The 25,512-nt window shown below is 34.1% G+C and overlaps 4 protein-coding genes across 8 annotated transcripts; 3 read left to right on the top strand and 1 right to left on the bottom strand.

Moving 5' to 3' along the window:
* Positions 1-1,677: 1,677 nt before the first annotated feature.
* LOC111285433 (nudix hydrolase 19, chloroplastic-like) lies at positions 1,678-7,224 on the top strand. 4 transcript variants are annotated; one of them, XR_016343002.1, is made up of 8 exons: positions 1,680-2,294; positions 2,599-2,739; positions 2,851-2,955; positions 3,125-3,224; positions 3,773-3,865; positions 6,129-6,261; positions 6,376-6,422; positions 6,895-7,224. XR_016343002.1 is itself a non-coding variant. In XM_089762585.1 (6 exons), exons 1-6 carry the CDS (start codon positions 1,689-1,691, stop codon positions 4,709-4,711), a joined length of 1,131 nt encoding a protein of 376 aa, XP_089618711.1. In that variant the 5' UTR covers positions 1,678-1,688; the 3' UTR covers positions 4,712-5,941. The 4 variants fall into 4 exon arrangements, 3 of the variants coding, with proteins under 3 accessions (XP_089618711.1, XP_089618712.1, XP_022730621.2); XM_089762585.1 differs by lacking the exons at positions 6,129-6,261; positions 6,376-6,422; positions 6,895-7,224 and adding an exon at positions 4,626-5,941 and having other exon boundaries at positions 1,678-2,294; XM_089762586.1 differs by lacking the exons at positions 6,129-6,261; positions 6,376-6,422; positions 6,895-7,224 and adding an exon at positions 4,632-4,836 and having other exon boundaries at positions 1,678-2,294.
* On the bottom strand, positions 6,676-9,586 carry LOC111285434 (uncharacterized). 2 transcript variants are annotated; one of them, XM_022874889.2, is made up of 4 exons: positions 9,528-9,586; positions 9,314-9,433; positions 8,226-9,227; positions 6,676-7,156 (listed from the first exon to the last, which is right to left on the bottom strand). In XM_022874889.2, the coding sequence occupies exons 3-4, from the start codon at positions 8,940-8,942 to the stop codon at positions 6,869-6,871; spliced, it is 1,005 nt and encodes a 334-aa protein (XP_022730624.2). In that variant the 5' UTR covers positions 8,943-9,227; positions 9,314-9,433; positions 9,528-9,586; the 3' UTR covers positions 6,676-6,868. The 2 variants fall into 2 exon arrangements, with proteins under 2 accessions (XP_022730624.2, XP_022730625.2); XM_022874890.2 differs by having other exon boundaries at positions 9,314-9,427; positions 9,528-9,559.
* Positions 9,587-11,676: 2,090 nt separating this feature from the next.
* LOC111285098 (NADH-cytochrome b5 reductase-like protein) lies at positions 11,677-16,731 on the top strand. Its single transcript, XM_022874342.2, has 13 exons — positions 11,677-11,973; positions 12,481-12,523; positions 12,756-12,831; positions 13,262-13,321; positions 13,470-13,520; positions 14,254-14,308; positions 14,440-14,510; positions 14,590-14,641; positions 15,030-15,107; positions 15,229-15,318; positions 15,412-15,525; positions 16,275-16,343; positions 16,436-16,731. Exons 1-13 carry the CDS (start codon positions 11,809-11,811, stop codon positions 16,490-16,492), a joined length of 981 nt encoding a protein of 326 aa, XP_022730077.2. The 5' UTR covers positions 11,677-11,808; the 3' UTR covers positions 16,493-16,731.
* Positions 16,732-18,331: 1,600 nt separating this feature from the next.
* On the top strand, positions 18,332-21,697 carry LOC111286606 (zinc finger CCCH domain-containing protein 34-like). The gene is made up of 3 exons (XM_022876655.2): positions 18,332-18,658; positions 18,985-19,095; positions 19,773-21,697. The coding sequence occupies exons 1-3, from the start codon at positions 18,587-18,589 to the stop codon at positions 21,189-21,191; spliced, it is 1,602 nt and encodes a 533-aa protein (XP_022732390.1). The 5' UTR covers positions 18,332-18,586; the 3' UTR covers positions 21,192-21,697.
* Positions 21,698-25,512: the final 3,815 nt, after the last annotated feature.

Below are 25,512 nucleotides of genomic sequence, written 5' to 3'. Positions count from 1 at the left end.
AGATTAAACCCCAAAAGGGGGAATAACCAAGGATAAAAAAAAATCGATCATAGAAGATGGACCAACATGAAAGATAGGAAAAAGTGATGAATTTTATAAGTCAAAATCAATCTGAGCACATAATTCTTCTGTGCTTAAGACCCGCTCTCTTCTTGCCTAAACATTCTCTTCATTTCGTAGTTACCTTTTTTTAGACATTGAATTAAACTAATAGGTCGTCTTCTTATAATTATGGTCCTTAATAATTAGTGGAATCAGATTATCATCTTACTGCTCACGTTGACCTCATTTAGGTTTTCCCGATAACTTTTAGCTTCCTGACAACTTATACTGAAAGATATGATTAAGAATACATATTGAAGAAGGTGTGAAAAAACTTTAAAAGTTAGAAAGCTTTTGAGATCGAAAAGTTCAGATCGAATTGAGAGTAAAAAAGGCAAATATGTGAAAAACTAAAGCCCCAATGGCTCTTTATATAGACTCATCACAGATCAAATAAATGGCATAAGCTATGCCATGTGTCGAAACAAAGGTGGAAAGACATCTTTTTATCTTTCCCTTTTAAAATTTTCCATTCAGATTATCTCTATCCTCATTTAATATTGTTATATCGATCTAACTAGACGAACCCCAGATTGGATTGGCTAAACCAGATGACTCTTTGAGGTAAACTGAAAGCTCGATTCACCATCAAAGTTTAAAGTAGAGGCTTAATCCAAACTTTTGAAATAAAATACAAGTCTTATGACAACCAGACGAACTTCAGCACTAATCTCAAATAATTCTAAACAACTATCACCTCGGTAATCTTTAAGCCTGCTAGGCACTTAACGCAAGATGCCCACTCTAGAACAAACAACTACAAAGTCGAACCACAGCTCAAGGCAATCATCTCTTAAGATCGTCTTCCTTTTATAATGTCGACTTCGAAAAATTAAACTTAAAGGTCATCTTTTTTTACCAATCTACTTGACACTGGAGGCGTTGATTATACATTCAATAATTTGATGCTTAGATTGTTTGGTAGAGAAGTAGAATGTTAGAGACATTTAATAGTCAAAATGATATAGTGACTTTTTTCCTTTTAAAAAGCCTTCAATAAATAATTAAAAATATTTTTATTATTTATATTGATATGATAAATTAAATTGATTTGACATACTTAATGTTATATCAACTTGATACTATCGTTATTATTCTTGAATAATTCTCTGTAACTTAAAAATATAAAAATTTAAATACCATTAACACAAATTCATTTAACTTTTTTTTTCAATCTTAATTTTTTTTTGCTTCACTTTTTTAAACTTAAATATGAAAATTAAAATATAAAAATCACATTTTAACTTTATCTTTAAGTATCATTCTCAGCCCTTTTATCTTTTTAGAAACACCTCGTGATTAGAGCTAGACCCAAACACACACTTTTTTAAAAAATCCTTAGTAAATAGGAAAATAAACATAGGAAACTATTATCAGTAACACGACTTGCAAAAAGTCGTGAGATTTTCCCCCGTGACATGGAATTTCATGAATGCCGGCTACGCATGTCCGATAGCTGGTGATCAGCAAGGGACCCACAAGAAAATGAAAAGCTATCAACATGACACGTGTCGTCACTTCAAGCGCTGTAGTGTTCACTTGGTACGGACCTACCCCTATCTCTTTCATAACGTATCAACCGCCCAATGGACCAACGGAGCCGTGCTCTCTCTTTAGCCCGTCTTCTCTTATTTACTCTTTCTTCTAAAACCTCCACTCTAACAAAAAGAACCAGTTTGTCTTCTCTAGCCACCATGTCGATTAACCTTAATTCCCATGCATTTGCTGGCAACCCTATAAGATCCAAAACCCCTAAACCCCATGACCCACTTTCCCCTTCTTCAGCTTTTGAGTCCCTCAAAACCCATCTCCTCCAAAACCCAGAAAACCACCCTCCTCCAAGGTCTCCTCTTTTCAAGGTCTTGCCTTTCAGAAAGGGCAGGCCTTTGGCTTCTTCTTCTGTTATCGGGGATGATGTTGTGCCCGCTTGGCATCTGGGGTGGATCAGTTTGCCTGATTTTAAGATTATGTTTGCCAAATGTGGGATCCAGTTGACTGAGCAGCCTTTGGTTTATTTGGGTTCAAGAGTTGAGGATGATGTTGTTTATTGGGCTATTGATGTTTCTGAGGAAGGTGGGTTGGTTCCTGAATTGGGCAGCAGATACTTTTGCTTTGTGGAGCTTAGGACACTGATGGTGGCTACTGATTGGGCTGATTCTTTGGCTATGGGTGAATTGGCTATTGCTGGTCATGTAAGTGGGAAAAAGCGGTGATTGTGGATTCATAATTGGTTCTTGTTTTGTAATTTTAAGTTTTGTTTTTGCCTTTGAAGCTTCATTCTTGGTTAAAAAAATGCATGATGTTTTAAAAGAATGATGCCTTTGAAATATTATCCAATTGGCATTTTTAAGTTTTGTCTACTTACTGTTGTTTTCTTGCATTTGCCCATTTGATTAGATACATAAGGTTTTGCAGCTTCTGACTACTTTTACTCACTTTTTTGTATCTTTTCTTTATCAAGAGTTTTATTGCTACATGTTTATTACATTTGATCAGGCACGGGCATTGCTTGAATGGCATAATCTATCACGATTTTGTGGACATTGTGGAGAGATAACAGTCCCCAAGGAAGCTGGGAGGAGGAAACAATGCTCCAATGAGTTATGCAAAAAGAGGATTTACCCTCGTGTTGATCCAGTAAAGCATTGCTCTTTTGTGCTGCACTTGATGTTTGAGCTTTGAAATTTCAATCCAGTGGGTTTGTAGGGTGTCTAATTTCTCTCTCTAACTAATGTTTATTGACAATAGGTTGTCATTATGTTGGTCATTGATAGAGAAAATGATCGTGCACTTTTAAGTAAACAGTCCAGATTTGTACCTCGAATGTGGAGTTGTCTAGCTGGATTCATAGAGGTAACTTTCTTAGGCAACGTCAAATTTTTATCAAGTTTTAGCTGTTGTTTCTATAATTAGAGAATACCTTAAATATGAAGGAAACAATCTCACCTTTTTTCTCAATATCCTGGTAAAAAAAGTGTTTATTTCCGCAATTTCCTTGTTTGATATCTTCTTTTGTCTTTAGCCAGGGGAAAGCCTAGAAGAAGCAGTGAGGAGAGAAACATATGAAGAGACTGGTATTGAAGTTGGAGAAGTTGTTTATCATAGTTCTCAGCCATGGCCAGGTATCATTCTGCAACATTGTTTGGAGGCATATCATGTTTTGTTGTATTGTGCTGCGGCTTATAACCGATTTGTTTTTGAACTGTAAAAGTAGATATAATAATACTTAATAACAAACCATTTATATGCTGATGGTAGTTTAGATTCCACTTGCCCAGCCAGATATTAGTACTTGTAATGGTTAGTTAATATTCCCTATTAGCTTTGCTTTTCATTTTTTTTTTAAACAGCCCACTGCTATATGTCTTGATTCTCTATTTCCTTTTAGTATTTTTCTAGCACTCCAATATCCTTGTTTTTTCCTGGTCCATCATTTGGAAAGTAGAAAGAGAATATCCGGTCTGAAATGGTCATTGAAAATTCTCTATTTTGTATTTTCATTCAGTAGCTTCTTTTATTTTTATAAATTATAAAACCTTGTATTATTTGTCATTTTTAGTTTCTCACAACATTTCTGTAGTCTGCACAATGTTTATGTATTATCCTCTCAGTTTATTTAAGCATATTAATACCTATTTCTTTTTAAATTACTAATCTGATTTGTTTTCAGTTGGTCCGAGTAGCATGCCATGCCAGTTGATGGTCGGGTTCTTTGCATATGCAAAATCTCTTGAAATAAATGTGGATAAGGAAGAATTAGAAGGTACTTGAACATGCAGAAATGTAATGTCATTTACAATTTTCTTTTTTGGGTCACTTTATTCTTTGAGTGCATAATTTTTAGTTCTTTTGCTACGTAATTCTGCCGCTATTCTTCTTCACTCTTGGAAAACTAAGTGGTCAAGTTACTTGTGCTGTGTAAGCCATGCTTAATCCACGGAGAACATAATTTTCAGTCCTTTTCTGATGTTTTCTTCTGTCCTTTTTCTTCACTCTGGTAAAATAAGTAGTCAACATACCTGTGCTGTGTAAACCCTGCTTGATCCATACATATGAGATTGATGATGTTCCATTCCATTTTAGTTAAATGCTGATCAAATTGTTTAGACTTTTACCGTCCTGAATCTTGATTGCCTCTGTAGTGAAGCATAGTGTTTTTATTAGTGCTGTTGATGGTTTTTCAATGGGGTTCTATTGAGCAAAAAGTGTCCTAATGGTTAATACATATGACATATTGAAACACAGTTTGAAAAATTAAATTCTAGAGGAACCAACTTTATGATGCGGGGAATTCAGTACTCATTTGGAACGATATGGATTTCAAAAATATGCAATTGTCACATGGGTTTGATGACAGATTATAAGAAACACTTTTGCTCTGTTTGCTCTGTCGCATGACCTGGTGCAGAAAATCTTGAAAAGCAATAGGTCCCATTCATTTTGCAATAGGATCATAGAAATATGAATTCAGGAAGAAAAAGTTTATGGTTAGTGGATTGCATGATACACACATATGTGTGCAGGTGCAGGTGCAGGTGCTTGTGTTACGGACCTAAGAAAGAGTCCTGAATCCCACATCGAACATAATAGGAGGGTCCCTGGGGTATAAAAGGGTTCACACCATCTCCGCCTTGTGAGGCGCCTTTTGTAGGACAAAACCGTGAGGCCAGGGGGGCCAGAGCAGACAATACCTCACAAGGGTGTGAGCCGTGGCAGTCGGGCTGATTTGGGACGCCGGAAGGGTGAATGCCCGGGTCCCGGAGCCGCGCGGGTTCGGAGCTTGAGTCTCGACCCGTGACAAGTGGTATCAGAGCCAGCCCTAAACCGTTCGATCCACGCCAAGCACCTTGAGGGAGGTAGGCAGGGTGGCCAGCCTCCGTGACGAGGGCGTCACGAGGTTGGGTGCGGGAGAATGTTACGGACCTAAAGAAGAGTCCCGAATCCCACATCGAACATAATAGGAGGGTCCCTGGGGTATAAAAGGGTTCACACCATCTCCGCCTTGTGAGGCGCCTTTTGTAGGACAAAACCGTGAGGCCAGGGAGGCCAGAGCGGACAATACCTCACAAGGGTGTGAACCGTGGCGGTCAGGCTGATCTGGGACGCCGGAAGGGTGAATGCCCGGGTCCCGGAGCCGCGCGGGTTCGGAGCTTGAGTCTCGACCCGTGACACTTGCACATACTTATCGTATAAGCCACAATCTCTGCCTTGAGCATGGAAGGCAAAATTGTTTTTCAGTATTTTGCACTTGTACTTATTTGATTGGGTTTTAAATTGTTATAATGGCGAGACTTTTTGTTTGTCTAGACGCTCAATGGCACAGCAGAGAAGATGTGAGAAAAGCATTGACATTTGCTGAATACAAGAAGGCACAGAGAACAGCAGCGGCTAAAGTAGAACAGATGTGTAGGGGAGTTGAGAAGGAACAGAGTTGGTCAGCAGATTTTAATGTCGAAAGTGGGGAGCTTGCTCCAATGTTTGTTCCTGGGCCATTTGCAATTGCCCATCACCTCATCTCTACCTGGGCAAATCAAGGTCCACCAACTGGTGTTGAAGCTCAATTGAAACTGCCCAGCAGTTCCATTTCAAATTTATAGCATCCTTATTCTCTTCTAAAGGATGCCGCAGATGCTTTGTGCTTGTTCCAATGCGTTTGTCTGCATTTTAATGAAGAGTTTATCCTGCCATCTTATATTAGAAAAATACAAATAACCTTTTAAAATGAATGAGAGCAGTTCCCCCCTTTTATTTCAGGATATTGATTTATGTAAAGTTTGCCATTTTGTTTGTGCAATCAACTTTTAGGTTATTTGCTCAACATAGATTCATTTTTCTTAAACTTTCTAGTATTCAAATCTCATTCATGTTTCCTCAGATTTTAACCATTATAAACAGGTATCTTGTGAGTGACCGGAAAAAGTGACTTCAGTAATGTTTGCTTATCGTTTATTTGCTTAGATTTGAAGCTATTTCTCATGCACAAGTGGCAAGACATTAAAGAGTGTAGCTAATGATTCTATTTTCAGTTTTAGAGACTGCAGGCCAGCTTTTGGCAAATCTTACAATTTACCAGAAGACTTCCTAAAGTTGCTACCATAGTAGCAGGTTTCATCCATAAAATGGGGAACTGAGAAAGGAGACGTCTGAGTTTTTCTCAAGGCTAGTTCCTAATCCCAAATTATCTTGATGGTTATACTTATATGACTTAGGCCACATTCAAATAACTATTCTATACCCTTGGCTAATCAAACGTCAATTGATTGTCTTGTACAGTATTCATGAGTTATTTCAACCGGCAAAACTGAGAAGCATGATTCAAGGTACACAGGAATTACCCATTTGCTTTATCAGGTTATTACTGATTAATTACACATCCTGTGAAGGTGATTTGTCAACTGTCAGAAGTCAGATGCCTGACTGGGACTTGATATAGGCATTTTTTGTTAATCTTCATATTTAAAACAACTCAGTATGCATTATTCTCTTCGTTTAATAAATTTCATTGACTATGCAGCAATGCAAATGTTAGTTCTATAATTAGAAGCAGGGCAGTTAGTGTCTGGAAAACAGGTCTTACTTTTAATTTTTGGTATAATGATAGTCATCTGTTATACTCCCTTTATTGACATTTACACGATAATATAAACAAGACCGCTTGCACTTCTGATAGAAAGATACTCCTATAATACAGCAAGAGTTTCTATCACACGAGCAAGAGTTTTCTTTCACACGTTTTGGCAGTGTGCTCCCAAGTAGTCTTAATTGTTCATGTTTTCTTATACACCTTTGCAGATTTAGCCCATTTTATAGTTGACCTGGCCAAAGCATCCATAGGGTCGATGCATTTTTTCATAGGAGGATCCTCTCGAGGTAAAAGAGTTTGCAGTTCATCAGAAGCTAGGATTACAACATTCACAGCCCTGATCAAAAGCACCTGGATTGCTATTCTTAAGAGATTCTGAGCCCCTTCCATGTCCCTTTTTTTCAATGATTCAATTGCAGGAATTAGAATGTGTTCCATGGTTGCCTTGTCTGGCAAAACAACCTCAAAGCCCTGCAAATTGACATTACGAGAAACGAAGTATACTTCAGGATGAACATAGTGAAAATTCTTCCAAGTGGTATTTTTTGAGTGATACGTATAATAACAATATAGAAATATGGGAAAAGACGGCAGAAAGATAAAAACAAATTCAAAAGAAAGATTTGATGCTTGAGAAGCTCTACCATCGTCCTTTAAGTATTCTAAGATCTATAAATAGATACTTTTGAGTATCTTGATAGAAAAGGCCAACGAGAAAGAAGACAGAATGCTGTTTTCATGCCTTCTGTCTTCTATTAGTTGTGTTATGTGAGGTTTTCCAACCAAATCAAATCGAGGAAGAGGTTTTAGGTGACTGGAGCCCTCATCATCTTTCAGCTGAGGATAGTATAGTTGGATTTTCAAGTAAAGCTTTGTTTAAACTTTCTTAGATAACTTTTCAAACAATTGTAAATAAATCTTAATATGTCTGAATCTGAAAAATCTAAACAGTCACTCTAATGCTCTAAGAGATCATCTGCAGCTGCTACAGCACCAAAAACATGTTCCTGTTAAGGTCTTTAACGTTATGGCCAAAAACACCTACGAAATAGGCAAATGTGGTTTTGAAATCATACCCAAGCCAATTTATAGAGAATAGATCCACAACCCCAACACCCTATGAGAGCAATAATCTGCCAAACTTCCAACCGAAAGAAATAAGACAGAACACACATATAGAATTGAAATTGTCTCTGCCAAATGTTGGACCAAAGTAACTGAGATTAAATAAGTCATTTCTCCTCAACAGAATTCATATGTCGAATTTGGTGCACATGAAAAACTTATCTGCTCCTTCTGATGCAAGTTTTTGAGACTCCAATCTAGCTCTCTTTTATCATACAAAGCATATCAACTTGAAATTTTAATTTTTTCAGACAAGGAACCCAGATATATTTGGTTGTGAGGCCATACTATCACAAAAATATGATCCAGAATCAGATAGTCCAGTGAAGGTGCAATAGTAAAGCTCAAAAGCTAAATTTTTGTGATGAAACAGAAGTAGTATAAACATAAGGGAATGGGTTAGGAATTAAGATACCTGCTTCCGTAGTTTTTCCTGATAAAAACCAGCAGCTATAGTTTCACGGGTGGCAAGCACCCCAATCCGCACATTACTCCCAGCATCCAGTGGCTTCAATTTCGCTTCCTTGAGCTCCCTGGCAACACATTCACCAACATGAAAAAATGGCAGTGAGCAGCCCTCAGATATCTCGTCATGCCATGCGTTTGAGATATGGCATGGCATAACTATGCAGCAAACTCCAGATTGCTCAAGAAATACTCTTTTGTGCCTCAGATTCTCGATAATAGGTTCATGATTTACTTCCTTTCGAGCAATTTCACCAGAAGACCAATGAATTGAAGCTTGAGAGATAAGGCACCCGTCTAAGGCTGGATCACTGCAGACAACAAAAGGAACACATTCTTCTCCATTTCTCGAGCTCCACCACACAAGTTTCTCCAGGAAAATAAGAGTGGACAAAACAGAAACCCCTCCAATAATACCTACACTATTTGCTTGTCTAAGCAGGGAATTCTGAACCTGGCATTTAAATAGCGCGGAACAGGAACCTGAAATCTTTTTAGATTCAGGTAGATTTCCACTCTCATTGGTTTGTAGAAGAGCTGAAGACGTTTGTACCAAAAAAGATGGATTGGATCTTGTTCTAAGCTGGGTTCTGTTTTTACTCAAATTAACTAGAACTGGCGGGTAGTTTACAGTATAGAAAGACGTAGTCATGCCTCCATCAAACATCCCTAATGCTAAAGCTTTTAGAAGGAAAAACTGTTCAAACCAGGGAAAATCACTGTTTTTAATTCAGTTCTCTATTAATCACAATCTCCTTCATACAAACCTCTTTTAAAAGTACTCAGAATCTCCAAGGAAAGTGCTGTATCTCAGCAACAAAATCCTTGTGTCTACTGCTCCAAGTCCAAAATCTGACCTCAAAAAATATAGAATTTTCTTGCCTTTCAGAGTGCACCTTCGATTAAGAATCTTGGGAAGACTCTCTAATCTGCAGATTCCAAGCTAGAAACCCTGATGGACAAAATCACTGTTGAGGCACTGAATCGTAGTGCAACTACAAAACCAAACCGACATATGTTAAAAGGAAATTTCTTTACCTTTTTGACAGCGAAGGGGATGCCATAATCAACAATAAGATTTTTATTAAATGTCTGTGAAAGGCAGAAGGCACATGGGGACAATGATCCTTAATTCTGCAGGGGCTTTTATATCTGCATCTATGACAATGAATGAACAATCATATAATTACACTGAAAAAAAAAACAATCATATAAAGATGGAAAGGAATCATCATAATTGTCACCCTCTTACCTTATGCCATTGCATCATTGTCCACCGTTCAAAGCATAGATAAAATTAATAATTCAAGAAATCCAAATAAAAACAGACATCTATGACCTTTGGCCTAAATTATTTTTTATCCGTTTCGGACAAATATGACAATGATGGCAGCAAATTGGTAGGGTCAGCTGTCAGAGGAAATTTCTCAACTGTGGTACTCAGAAAAATACTGTTGTAAAGCATATTGGGGAAATGAATGCAGTTGCTTGGTAGTTCCCCTTCAGTCAATTTACCGCGAGATGAAACAACAATTCTAACTGGATTCATTTTTCGACTTGAGGGAACTTTTTTTTTGCCTTTTTAAAGGGTTTTATTGTGATGGGTTTTGCGGTATGAGTTACACATCAATTACTTCAATGAACATACGGACATGACAACTTGGTCAATTGATCAATGAACAACAAAAGAATGGCGCATGACGAAGAGTTTTTGTCTTCAGTTTGCGCAAGTGGATTGACAACGCATTCTTTCTTGGACAAGCTGAGAGACATATGATTCTGTAGAACAGTGACACGCACACACAAGTTCCAGCATATCATTTCAGAATAGACACAAGTTCAAATGTCATTCTCGAACTATCTTTATTACACCATAAAGCAGTTTCTTCCCTTTAGCACATTTATATAAGAAAAAAAAAAAGAACTCAAAAATAATGATTCTATACATGTTCCATCCCAGCCACCATACATTAGATTTAATTTTATTATAATTCTTGTTTAATTTCATTCATAAAACTCCAAATTCCTATCAAGACCAAAATCATTTCAGCTGTAACTACTTACCATTTTACTAAAACGCCCAAATGCCAATAAATCCAACCCCAGATGATAAACCAATTCACATGCTTTCTGTTTCCGGTATTTAAATCAAAATCATTATTTGGATGATATGTTACATAAAATTTTAACCAAAACCCACGTTTTTCCATTTAGATGAGATGTTAATAGAATAAACATGTTCAATTTTTTTGGACAAAAGCTAACCATTCGTGAAAATCCTTTGAGCTAAGATAAACTAAGCCCATCTTAGTAATCATTGCCTCTGTTTATTGACTTGGTTCACTTAAATGCTTCCAATTGATAATGTTTTTCTTCCATTAAAACGATGGCTCATTAATCATTACATTCTCATTTGGCCTATAATCTTACAGTCTTATGTGTCATCATGTATCTGCTGAATTTTGTGATATTCCTTTTTTATGGCAGGTAATATCGATGTTCCAATTACTTTGACATAAAAGTTTGCACAAGTTTCTCCTTAATAATTGTAAGCATTCTCATCAAAGATGTAATTCAAATCCAAAAGATGCCCAGCACAGAGCGATGGATATTACCAGCAGGCACTGTCTTTTCAGAGGTAAAATTTCTTTGGAGATGAAAATTATGCTTTCACAAGACAAGATCCAGTCATCAATATTTTCCTGTACCATTACTTTGTAAGCAATTTTGTTTCCCAGAATTTGGAACAAACTGAAGAAATCATTTTTTTCTTTTGCTTGAAAAGCATGGCCAAACTTGGGAAGTCAAGCTTAGAACATGCACCTTATCTGATGTTAACACCCTTTTTATCAAGCTAATCTATACAAGTAAATTGACATCCAGATTTTATAACAATAAAACACTTGCTATCTCAAGCGTACAATGGTTGATTGAAAACGATGTAACAATCACTGAAAGGTTCTGAAATATTCATTCTAATCAAAATCTCCCCAATAAAAATATATAAGATTAAGTTACAAAAATTCATCCACCAAAGGCTGAAAAGATGATAGTATAAGGCGCCTGAAATCTTTGATAGAAAGGACAAACTGTTGATGCCAGGTTCTTGTTGAATCATCTTGATATCTCCTTGAAAGCTTCTATGATGATTAAGCCTAATTAAAAAATTTTTGTTTTTTCAGAGATTTAATTTTACATGTCCATTATATATATATATATATATATATATATATATATATATATTTGGTTCGAGCATATTAAATTTTTTCGTTTTCTTTTGTTTTATAACTGGTTTTTATTGGTATCGAAATGGAGCAAACTCTTAGGCTTGGGCTTTGTAAAACAAGTTTCAAAGCCCAAACGTTGAATAAACGTGGCACTGCACCAGCTAATTCGTGAATACCTTAAATCCAATTCCGGCAAGCACCAGATCATTCCTCCTTTCCTCCCTGGAAACTGGAAATCTGTCGAAGCACTGTACAATCTATATATAGGAGAATCGCTGTTGAAAAAAAAAAGCAAAAAAAAAAAAAATGGCTACTACGTTTTTTAGGAGACTCGCCAAAGCCGCTCCAGCTTCCTTCAACAATGCATTTGGAGGGCAACCCAAGTCGGGTTTTGCTGGATTTCGCTTCTCAGCAATCGCAGCCGTTGCCGGTGGAATCTCCACTTGCTACTTATTCTCCGAGTCAAATTTGGTTAGTTTTCTAGAAATTCCAATCTGGGTTTTGTTTCTTTTGATCTTTGTTGCAATGTGGGATGCGTGGAAGTTGAAGGGATTGTCATTACTGTAATGGGTTTTCTTATATTTGCATTTTGTATGTGTGTGAGTTTTCTTATATCTGCATTTTGTATGTGTTTTTTAATTGGTGACATGTTTAGGAAGGACTTTGTTGTGATTTGTTTTCCTTTTTTTTTTTTTTTTTGGTATGAATTGTTCTATATGGAGGCTTTGATATTGAAATGAATGTTAGGTGTTGATACTTATTATGAGCTTTGAATTTAAATTAGGAATGGTTAAACCTGGTCATGGGTGGTTCAATTGTTGTCTAGGTGATTTGTTTTTCCTGATGAAATTCAATTTTTGAAAGCTTATCTATTTCTACGTGGCCTACATATGGGAGCTCTTTTATCATTGTTGTGTTATCACTTTTCAGTGTACATTCTAAATTGAGTAACTATATTGTTATTCTTTCTGAATACAGGTTCATCTAGATCAAATCAATGAAGAAACAGGTCCAAAATTTGGTGAGTATAAATTTACTAGACTTCCTTATTATTAGATGACTGAATTGGCCAAAAAAAAATTTGTGAAATTTAGTTGAACTGTGAAATTTGCCATCCCCTTTTCCCTCCCAGGGAGAATATTAGTCGATAATAAAATTGCAAGTGGTTGAATAAGCCATAAAGTATCTGCTTTAGTTTCTTTTGATCCTTCTTATATTGTACTAGCTCAGGAGATGTTTTTATACATTTTCAGCTTTGAAGTCTGATAAGTGGCTTGAATTTAAGTTGCAAGATACTGCAAGGGTTAGTCACAACACTCACTTGTTCAGGTATATATCTTTCAATCAATCATTGTCATATGTTGTATTGGTTTAATCTATATTAGTAACATGCTCATTTGCATGAAGCTTTTTGATGAACAAAAGTTTGAGGCTTATGGGATAAAGTAAATAAATATCATTTACTTTTTACACTTTGGTTTTGCACTTAAATATCTTTTTGATCTCTCTTTGATTTTGTGCTTCATTGAGAAAACTACTGTTTCTTGAATTCTGGACTATCAAATAGGAAAAAAAACGTGGGAAAAATAAATCAATTCTTACTCATTGAGAACCAGAAAACTACAATAATTCCAAAACATAACTTGTTCATTCAAATTTAAATTCAACATCTCAACCAAAGCTTTTCCATTGTTAAATTCCTCCTCAAGTTGTCCTAGAACGAGTGCCTTGGTTATTAACTTTCTTCTCAAAATGGCAGGTTTTCATTTGATCCCACTGCTAAGTTGGGTTTAGATGTTGCTTCATGCATCCTTACAAGGTGTGTTCTCTTGTTATAGTTAGAGGTGCTTATTAGAAGGTTTTTTTGTGAAAGATTTTGGATTTTGCATTTAAGAGGACATATTAGATGAGATTTAGAAGTACTCTGCATCTACATTCACTATTTTGATGCATTCTTGTTACTACAGGGCTCCATTAGGAGAAGATGCTGAAGGAAAAACAAAATATGTCATAAGACCGTAAGCCTACATATTGAACTCATAAATGGTTTGATTTAGACTTCCCTTTTCATGGCCATTATTCTAAATTGGTGATTTGTTAGTGATTTAAATTTTTTAGGTTATTTCACTTGTATTCCATGGTTTAAACTGGATGTCTCATGTATTTCCATTTCCTTCTTTTTTTATTGTGATAAATGCCATCTGCGTGTGAGTATATAAATTCTGATGCTTTGCTTTATCCATACCTCTAAGATAAGGTCTTGATTATGACTTGCTTCATGAAGATTGAAAGAGATGAAGGTTTCTAATCTGTAATGTTGTATAATTTTCTATTAATAGAAGGTTACAAAATAAGAAAGAGGTAAATACCCCAAAATATAAGGATTATATGCATCTATTTTCCTTAATTGAAATTCCTCTGAGATTGCTTTTTTTTAAATACTCATATGATGGATGTTATAACTTCTCTGGAGTTTGAGTAAAATAATCCTTTTTAATTACCCAAGGAAATAGCTGAAAACTTTTAAATCAGATTAGTGGAGAAGCATTGGTGAAGTGCAAGTCTGACATGATTTAAAATTAATTTTTCTTATGCTTCTTCTCAACGAAACTAAAGTTACTATACCTATTTCTTCACCAAATTCATTGGCAGAAATCAAAAGATTAAGTTGAATCATATTTCAACCCTTGTTCTGCAATTAACAGATATTGGTTGCTCATATATTCATATCGGAATAACTTCAATCATCAGGTATACTCCTATATCAGACCCCAATGCTAAGGGATACTTTGACTTGTTAATAAAGGTATGAAGCAATAAATGCCTTCAACTTGTTGTCCTCCTTTTTTCTCAGAGTTCTGGAGATGTTGTTGCCTCATATTTTCAATGCCATGCCTTAGAATTTCTTCATTCACTACTTAAAAATAAACATTGCAGGTGTATCCAGAAGGAAAAATGAGTCAGCATTTTGCTAGCTTAAAACCAGGTGATGTAGTTGAAGTGAAAGGGTAGGTATTCACATATGGTGGTTTTCATAGAGATCTCACAACAAGCTGCCTTTAAACTGAATGTATATATCTCATGCAGGCCCATTGAAAAGCTCAGATACTCACCCAATATGAAGAAACACATTGGCATGGTTAGAGCTGTTTTTTTGGTTTCTTGTTAATATTTTTCTCAATATAAAGATTTAATTTTTCATGCATGCTTTTTATACCAAGGTTTCAAAACTTTTACTCGTTTAATATGAGTAACTGGCTGGGGTCTAATACTTCTGTTTTTAATCAGATGCCAAATATATAGCTAATGGTATATTTTGTGTTCTCTATAATTAATGCCAAAAATTCATCGAATGCTATATTTTCTGTTCTTTACGATTATCACTTCTACACACATGCTTTCTGCATGTTTAATCAAATCATCTGCTAAGTAATCAGGATAGTAATTATCGTAGCTGTATTAGGTTTACCAAGATTATCGGAAAAGTCTGATCTCCATTTGCACTCAATTATGTGCTGTTGTTCCAGATTGCAGGTGGGACTGGCATAACTCCAATGCTTCAGGTGATCGATGCTATACTGAAAAATCCTGATGATAACACTCAGGTAGGTACACTTATCTGATTACTAAATTTGCGACCATAATTTTATGCCTATTGTTAAATGTCATTTGTTTAGTGCTTATTTTAGATCAAATATGTGCATGGTTTGGACTTAATTCCAACAGGTGTCACTGCTTTATGCCAATGTCTCCCCAGATGATATATTGCTTAAGCAGAAGCTTGATCTACTTGCTGCTAGCCACCCAAATCTTAAGGTACCAATTCTTTCACGATGAAATAGTTGCTGTACAGACATTTTGTTCAAATAGAATTAGCTTCTTTCCTTTTGTTTCTTCATTTTTCCCCAGGTATTCTACACTGTAGACAATCCATCAAAAAATTGGAAGGGGGGTGCTGGTTACATTTCAAAGGATATGATCACAAAAGGCTTACCTGGTCCTGGTGAAGATACTCTTATCCTTGTAAGTCACTTTCTTATTTCTCAACCATTTTTCTTTTATTTTGTTTGCCAAGGTATGGGGTAAGTATTATCTAAAGTGGAGGGCAACTTTTTCTCTAACACTACTTCAACTTCAGGAAATAGTAAATACATTTTTGTTCCCATTATTTGCCATTTCTTGCTCAGTCTTGGTGAAGAACTTATATCATTTTCAACAAGCAGAGGCCTGTTTTTTCAGACTTCATTTGTAAGGACAAAAGACTAAATGCTTGTAAACATGCACTCAAACTTTTATTGTCTCCATTGTTGCTTCCTTAAACCGGAGGTATCGTGAGACTAAGACCTACCTGAGGGATGCCATTTAAGTGGCTCAAGAAGCTGCCTGTAAATAGGCTTTTTTCATGGGCATGCATGTGCTTGATCTTTTGGTGCATTATTGCAATTCTCTTCAGTGAACCTCTATTCAGATAGTCACTGTTGCTTGAATTTTAGAGTTTTAGACTTGTGCAGGACATTCTGATACCTTCTTGTTGAGGACCAGGTTATGGCTTTGGAAAATGGCCATAATCGTACGACTTAATTTTGCAAGTTCCAAGTACCCACTCAAACAATCCACTTGATCAATATTGATCGACCTACTAGCTATTTTTTAACTCTCCTGTCATATCAGATTATCTGGATTATATGCAGCAACAAGATTGTGGGAATATGCAATAAACAGGACATATACCTTGCCTACTTACTTTCCATATTTTTACCCTGTTTGATCAGGTATGCGGTCCACCTGCGATGATGGAACACATATCTGGTGGCAAGGCTAAAGACTATTCACAAGGAGAGGTATTAAAGACATTTTGTTTTTTCTTCTTCTTTCTTAATTATTACCCCAATTTTATCATAACTTATCATTATTACCCTTGCTTGACATGCAGCTAACTGGCATACTCAAGCAACTTGGATACACTGAGCAAATGGTTTACAAATTTTGAAATGTGGAGGCATTCGGGGATTTGAAGAGATGGCTTTCATGTGGTTTGAACAGAAATTTTGTGTAATAAATGTTACCTAAAAAGAACACTAATTGGGCAGAATTTAGAGCCCAGGGTATCAAATAATTTTTTTGTGAAAATACTATGTAAAATAGTAACATTGTCAAAGCTTGTACTGAATGAAATCATGACGCAAAGAGCTTTACAAAGCCCCAGCAATCAGTTGTGGCTAGGTATAATGTCTGAATCAGATGGTGCCAATTTGGGCAGCTGTTTGTTTTGATGGGTTTTGTGGGTCATTGCCAAATGACAGACAAAACGCCTCAGAAGAATATGGCCTCAAGTGTGTTGTCACCCCGGGTCATTTTCAATCTGAAATATATACCTATTTTATATATATATATATATATATATATATAAATATATATATAATATAATATAAATGCGGTGTTGGTCATTTTAAGCAAAATCTCAAACCCCCAATCCTTTTTCGTCTGCGTTATCGAATGAGTATATGCAAAATGAATATCAACAAATAAATAAATGAATTCAAGTTTCTCTTATATCATCAGCATCTTGAAAGATGTTTACTACCATACTACCAGTAAAGCTTGCAGGTGTTTTTATCCTGCGTGAAGATTGCATTGATGACTTTGGCCCAATGGGGCCATAACGCAGCACGGTTGAGCATTTTTAGCATGCTGCACCGCTTTCGTCCATCAGAGGAGGAATCCTTCGACGAGTCACGAGTCTCATTTTACCCAATAAGATACTCTTTTTTTTTTTTTGAATTATACCCATAAGATACTTGGATATCTTTATTCTCTTGGAAAATGATGTGTAGTTAAGACATTTGACTGCTATTTACCAAACATTTCATTGCCTTCACCCGAAAATTTAAAATACATCATATATATATATATATATAATCTAAAATATTTTTACTTAATATTATAACATATCATCTTAACATTATAAATTTAGGACATTTGGTTACCATATATCAAACATTCAGCTGCCTTCACCTAAAAATTTAAAACACATTATATATACAAAAAATCTAAAATATTTTTACTTAATATTATAACATTTTTTTTCAATCTAATTTTTTAAAATTCTTAGTTTACCTTTAAATTTCTCTATCTTATTATTTATCCTACTAAAAAGACATTATGTGCATAAATTTCTTCAAATCTATAATCTTCAAATTTCAATTTTAATTATATATCAACTTATCAAAGAAATAATATATTTTTCCCAATCTTAAATCTAAAATCTAAATGCTTTTTCTTGACTGTGTCCTTGTTTGCTAGGTTGTAGCTTTACTGGCATTCGAAGGAGTGATGGCACAAATAATTTGGATACAGTAAGCAATGGTAAAAGAAAAAAAAAAGTTTATACCAAAAGTGACACTGATATTTCCTTTTGTATTTTAAACTTGATGATGATCTAATTTGAATTCCCATGAAATATCAACATCTTAAATTTTTTTGGCAAGAGACAGAACAATAGAACACATTAAACCATAGTAACTTAACCTGTTGAATTGAAGGTTGAAGTATTCGTCTTCTTAAAAAAGGTTAACTAGGGATTTGATCTTAAATTATAATTAATTTTGGATTAAAAATTAAAAATTTAGATTTATTTTCGTTCATAAGTTCGGATGAACATATTAATGAAATCAATGATAAGTTAAAAATCAGAAAATAAAAAGGCAAATATAGTACTCGTCTAAAAATATCATTTCAATATGTTATTACGAACTGGAAATTTATACTGTATCAATTCGATTAATATAATTTCTTCAACGGCTAATGAAAAACCACGTGTACCATCCGCTCAAAAAAAGAAAAAAAAATTACCTTGAAATTGCAGGTAGAGCCTAAACAATTAACAAAGCCACCCTCTCTTTCTCAGTTTCTGAGACTGTCCCGTCCCGTTAACACTGGCTGGCTCTTTCTTTTTCCAGTTTTTCGCCATGTAAAAATTGTAAAGCCAAGCACTCCCCCTTTCACTTTGTTTTCAACTATATGCAGAGAGAGTTTTGGTTGGCACATTTGCACTTCATCCAAAAAGCATAAATAAATAAATAAAATGGAGGAAGAATTGCTGAAACGTAACACCGATTGCGTTTATTTCTTAGCCTCTCCTCTCACTTGCAAGAAGGTTTCTCTTTTCAACCCTAACCCAAAATCACTCTCTCTTTCCCTCTTTCTTTTTATTTTATATTTTTTTCTTCTTTGAATGTGAGCTTTTTTTTTTTCTTTCTTTTAACACTTTCCAATTTCCATTTCTGTTCTTTTTCTTTGGAATGTGATGTATTTCTGCTCCTGCATCTCAAGGATCTGGAGATTTTAGGGTTTATTTCTTCTCTTTTTATGCTTTGGCTGTTCAATCCGTTTGGGTTTATGGGTTGGTGTTTTCTGTTGTTTTAGAACGATCCCATTCTTAATTTATTTTATATTATCTTCTTGTTTGGCTTTTTTAATCAGGGTATCGATTGCGAGTATCGACATAGTGAGATTGCTAGGCTCAACCCGAGGGACTGCTGGTACTGGTTGGCTGGGAACTGTCTTAATCCAACCTGTGGTTTTCGGCATCCTGTGAGCTCATTTTCTGTTTTAATATGTTCATATTGATTGTTTGTTGGACTGATATATTTTGAACGGATCTCATTTTTACTTGTTATGGAAATTTGACGAATGAATTTATCATGAGATGCAGCTTTAGAACACAATTTTGCTTGGACTCAACTCAAAATGTGCCATAATAGAATTGTATATTTGGATCAATTACTTGATAACATATATATGTACTGCAGTCTCCTCTAACTTCACCCCAAAACTCACTGGTACATTTACAGTGTTTTGATCATTAATTCATTTTAAGAAAAAAAATCCTAAAAAACTTAGGTATTTCCTTTAGACATGCCATGAATCTACAAAAACTATGGGGACGTAGTTTTTTAATACATCCGCTATCTGCTTTAGATTCTTATCATGTTTGGCTATCTAGGAACATTAAACATGGAGCATTAGAAGCTATTATCTGTTAAAAGGATAGGCCATAAACACCTTCACAACTGGTACTGGTGCTTGATATCTAAGGTCTATCTTAGTATTTCCCATTTGATGCATTAGCCTTTTGACTGTATGAACCTCTTTCCCCAGTAATTACTATATTTTTTCTCATTTTTAAATCAGTGATATTCTTGAATTATTTTAATTAGTGATTGGCTGTTTGATGAAGTCATATGAACTAAATTCTTCTGCTTTCACAGCCATTGGATGGGCATGCTCATGTGTCATCTGAATCTGCTGCATTGTCATACCAATGTTCTGCACCAGTGAACAAGACCAATTTGCCTTGTTACTTTTACTTCAATGGTTTCTGCAATAAAGGTGGCAGATGCTCTTTTCTGCATGGTCTTGATGACAGTGCCATTACTGGAAAATCTTTGCAGACTGATGTTCTTCCCTTGAACCATAAGAAATCCATAGAAAATGATGCTGTAGCAGCTGCAACAGAAACAAATCCCAATCCATCTAAATCTGTCCCAAATTCTAGCAAGGACATCGGTGCGCAGCTTAAAGAGGATCTCCAACAATCAGCCCCCAAAACTATGATTCAGATGAGTGTCTCTCCAAAAACGTCTGTTTATGAATTTGGAGAAGCAGCTTTTGTCAAGTCACATTCCCTGCTTCTAAAAGAAGGCATTACTCAAAGCAGATCCCCATTGTGTGCAGATGAAAGTTCAGAGGAGCAAATGGATGACCATGTTGAGCCGGAGGATAGGTGGGAGTCCTCCCCAGGTTTTGATGTTCTTGTGGATAACAAATCTAAGGATTTGGATTATGAGAATGATTCAGAATATCTACTGGCCCCTGATGTGGAGCAGAGAGAGAACTTCTTGAGTTATGATTATGAAGATTCAGTTCAGCATGAGACTGGGTACCCCAATGTGGAATTCCCAAATTATCGAGATGTCTATAATGCTTATGAGGATTCAGACAATGAGGATATTTTTGATAATGTGAGGAATCCTCCTGCCCACCGCAGAGATAGAAGGTTGGGTTCCATATTTTTCCAGAAGAGAAGAAGACTCTTGCCTGTTGAACTGTCGACTGATGAACAGATTGGTGTGGATCTTAGAGACTATTTGAGGAAGCGCAGGGTAATTGAGAGCAATCCCCTAAATTGTTTGTCAAGAAGGTCTGAATATTCTCATCTGATAGGTCGAAGTTTGGAAAGGCCTCAAAGGTGTAGTATGGGTCGGAAATTAAGGGGAAGATTGGCATCAAAAGTGGGGAAGCACTCTATTGAATCAATGGGAGACCAAGGTTGTTTTCATACTGGTACCAACCGGCATGGCTGGCTCAAGCACTTGGGGCCTAATCGCTCCAACAGGAGGCTTTATAGGGAAAAAAGGCTGCCTAGACGGAAGTCTGTGTCATCTGAAGTTTCTAGAAACCTGATTTCTAGGGAGAGGAAATCCACAGATGCATCTACTGCTTTTACAGGCCCCAAGACCCTTGCCCAGATTAAAGAAGAGAAGAGGAGAACTGAAGAAAACGGTGGGAAAATGAGGCATTCAATCAGAACTACTTCAGCAGACTTCCAGAGCCCAAAACCATTGAGTGAAATCCTCAAGGACAAAGGGAGGCTAGATATTGTAAAGGATGGGCATACTAGTAGCTAACGGAAAAGGGGAGAAACTTTTGAAGTTGATAGGAATTATGGTCTTTAGCTTCTTTACAAAAAAAAAAAATTCTTTGCGGAAGACAGGTGATAACAAAATGAAACCTCATGGCATATTCTCTGAAGTCTTGAATATGGTGCTCCAAGTTTTTTACTCTTATTACTGGCTAAGATGATGAGTGCTCTAAGGAATCAATCTACAAGATTAGTTTTGAGTATTTTCATTCTCTTCTATAGCCACCTGGGTAATATCCCAATTCCCAATTACAGAGAAAGGAGCTCAACCTGGAAACAGGCTTTTCACAGGCATATCCTTGTAGACTTTCAGAAACTTTGCTAGCCTCGTTAGTTCACTACCATCGAGCTCGCTCTGGTTTCTTGTACAGAGTTCTTCATGTTTTTCATGAATACTGAAATTCTAATTCCATGCATTTCTTTTGAGAACTGAGAAGTACATTGAAAATCCCCTTTTCTGCATATAACAACAATGATTCACTAGTTCAAATAGTTAGAATTTTGTCGACGTCTCTATTTGTTTTATCTTTTACTGTAAATGAGTTTTGCTAAAAATATGGCCACCATGTTGGGGGTACATTTTGACATACTTGTTGAAGGCTCCTAAGCATATAAAAATGTTGAAATCGCAAAAATGGAATGGAAGTAATTCCGTTGAAATTCCACAGGTCTTTCCTGCGTACCTGGTTAATTCAAATCTATAACCTGTAGATTAAAACTATCCCTAAAGGATAGAATGGTGACATGTGACAAGTTCATTACTTGCTATGTGTTTTTTTTTTTTAATTTTTTTTGAAGGATTAATATGTTAATGTGCCGCAAATTCTTTACTTATTATGTAGAAATTTTTAAAATTAAAAATATTTTTTTTCAAAAAAGTTATTTGTTTAATTATAATTATAATAAAAAATATAATAGGAGTTGATTATAGGGAAGATGATGTGTTATTGGCAATTATAATACTCTCCAATGCTTTTGTAAAAAAAAAAAAAGCACCTAAATAATAAAAAAAAATCCATAAAAATATATTTAACTTATCAAAGAAAAAATCAACCTTCAAAATTTTAAAACTAACATATTAAATTTCAATCACATATTAAGACATAAAAAAAATGCAACTAAAATTAATCAATTGAAAAAAATAACTTACATGAAAATCAACTAAAAAATCTCATAAAAAATAATAAAAATTCTTTAAAAGTTATCCTATCTAAAATTTAAATATTTTTTTAAAGTTGTCTTTCAAAAACAAAATTTATATAATTAAAAAACTAAAAATATTGGATATAAGATTTTTTAATAAATTACAAAAAAATTAATAGCAAACACAAACAATCATATAAAAAACTCTGAAAATAATATTTTCAAACTCTTTTTTTTAACGTAAAAAATTTAAAAACTTAAAAAAATAAAATTATTAAAATTATTTTTTATAAAAATTAAAAAATCTCTTTGCAAAGCAGGGGTAGCATTCTAGTTTTCAATCATGACAATAACTATTTAAGCATATTGAGAAAATCAAAGTAAAAAATATGTAACATAAAAATATTAAGATCGGATGAAGGTGTCGTAACGTATTGGGCCAGGGATTCGATTGTTAGATGTAAAAGTTAGGATTTGCCATCAATTTTTTTTTTTATTAAAATGCAATTAGCCATCAACCATATCTTTTGGTCTACAAATTCAATGTTGGATTCGAGAGTACAGTTACGTGTGATGAATGTTATAGTATCTCTAAAATATCCGTCCGAAGAGGGTACCAATTAATCTCATATGATCTTAGATTGATCTCGTTCAACTAGTCTTTTACTTATTACTTTATCATTCTTATTTTTTATTTTTATTATTTGAATATTAAAATTTTTTTAAATTATTTTTGGCACTTTTGATATAATTTAAGAAATTTTCTCACTTAAAGAGTATTCAAAGAAATTACTTATTTCCTTGAAAAAAACTCTATCCTCAGATTTATTTTAATATTTTAAACTTGAAGTTGATTATAATTTCCTTATACAAACACTTATGTTATGATTTTAAAAATTTGGAGGAAATTCACTACTTGTGATTCCCTCTTAATTTTATTATCAATGAAAATTTTAATTTACTTTGAAACATTTATTTATTGTTTCTTTTATTATTGAGATAAAAAAAATTTTATTGGTTAAATTCCTGAAATATTTCTAACATTTTCAAACTATTTTGAGAAAAATACCTTGCCTAAGAAATTTCGATAAAATCACTACTTGTAACTTTATTTTTTATTAATAATGTTTTTCTTGAAAAATTATAAAATATTTCTAACTTTTTTGGAATATTTTAAAAAATTTCTTTGTGGAAATATTTGTAATAAAATCACCATTGGTGATTTTATTTTTTAGTAATAATGTTTTTTTTTTAAAAAAAAAAATTCTAAAACACTTCTAATACTTTTAGAATATTTTAGAAAACTTCTTTATGTAAATATTTTAAATAAAACCACCACTTGTGATTTTATAGTTATTAATAATATTTTGTTTTTATGTTTGAAATTTTCTAAAATATTTCTAACACTTTTAAAATATTTTAAAAAATTTCTTTGTGTAAATATTTTTTTAATAAAATCACCACTTATGACTTTATTTTTATTAATGATGTTTGTTTTTTTTTTTATGCTTGAAAATTTTTTAAATATTTCTAAGACTCTTAAAATATTTTAGAAAATTTTTTCATGCAAGTATTTTTAATAAAATCATCACTTGTGATTTTATAGTTATTTTATAATATTTTACTTATTTTTATTCATTCATTATTCTAAATTTCATATTTATTATTTTATTTTTTATTATTATATTTATTTTAACGTATCTTAAATTATAAATTAAAATACTAAAATAATACAAAAATTAAAAAATAGAATAAAAAATAAAAAATACATATTTTTCGCTAGTCAACTGCAAGTCAACGCTGATTAGCTCTAGTAAATGCTAGTCAAAGCAAGCGATTTAGTGGCGGTCCAACACCAGTTCGGATGGACCAGTCAAAGTCAGTAAGGGAGCAAGTGGCAGGTCAGATGTGTGGATACCGAGTCAAGTCATAGGTCATGTACTGATCCTCCTTACTTAAAACAACGTCGTTTCATCCTTTTTGACTCCTATTGACTCATTTTGCCTCCCTAAACACAAATCTGTCCTGTGTTTTGTAAAATAAAATCTCAATCAGTATATATCAAACTTTGAAATTCTAACCAATATTTTTTTTTATTTTGTTTTTTTTTTTTTTACGTTGAGATCCTTATTACAAAGAGCTATGGTTTTTTTGTTGTGTTTGATTTTGGTTTTCTAGTAGGCTAGAAAATTTATTTTTGGCTTTTGGGTTTCTACCAGAGGTTTTTTTTTTTAACTAGCAAAGCTTTTTTTTAATGGGTTCTCTTCTTTTTTTAGTTTTTTTTTTACATAACGCATTTTTTTCTTAGGTTATCCTCCTTCTTTTTTTTTTTTTTTTTTGAGTTCCCGTTTTGATATTGGTAGGATGCTCTATTTAAAGAACCTCTGAAAGATCAAATCCTAGATTTTTTAAGATTTGAAGTTGATAATATGAGATTTCAAGAAAAAAAAATGGTACTTAGAGAGGAAAAAATGGTGACCACAAATGACTTCTTTCACTAAAATTCAACTTTTGAAAATTTTACTACAGAGTTTGACAGTGCATTTAATGCACTAAAGACTCTAGGACCAAACAAAAAAAAGCTCATATAAGTAGAGGCTCAACAACTTTAAAAGATTTTAAAGACTTTTCTAAGTAGAGACTCAACAACTTTGAAAATTTTAAAGACACCTCTAAGTAGAGGCTCGGCGACTTTAAAATATTTAAAAGGCTCATCTAAGCAAAGGCTCAACAACTTGAAAAGCTTCTCTAAGCAGAAGCTCAACAACTTTAAAAATTTAAAAGACTCCTTTAGGTAGAGGCTCAATAGTTTTAAAAATTTAAAAGACTTCTCTAAGTAAAGGCTTGGCAACTTTAAAAGATTTAAAACGTTCCTCTAAGCAGAGGTTCAACAACTTTAAAAAACTCCTCTAAGCAAAGGCTCCATAACTTTGAAAGATTTAAAATATTATACTCAGAGGACTTATGAATCTTGATAATGAATGCTCCTCTAAGCAAAAGCTTAATAACTTTCAAAAGCACCTCTAAACAGAGGCTCCACAACTTTATAAGATTTAAAATATTCTTGAAACTGAAATCTCATCTTTGAAAAAGCAAATTTCTCTCTTTTGAAGATTGAAGTCTTATATTGGATCGTTATATTTTTACAAAGGCCAAAAATCTAT

This window comes from Durio zibethinus, chromosome 6 (assembly GCF_047325235.1).
Source record: "Durio zibethinus cultivar Kanyao isolate XHJ-2024 chromosome 6, ASM4732523v1, whole genome shotgun sequence".
Classification (NCBI taxonomy): Eukaryota; Viridiplantae; Streptophyta; class Magnoliopsida; order Malvales; family Malvaceae; genus Durio; species Durio zibethinus.
The sequence above is the reverse complement of the archived record's forward strand: the minus strand, read 5'-3'. Positions and strand labels throughout refer to the sequence as shown.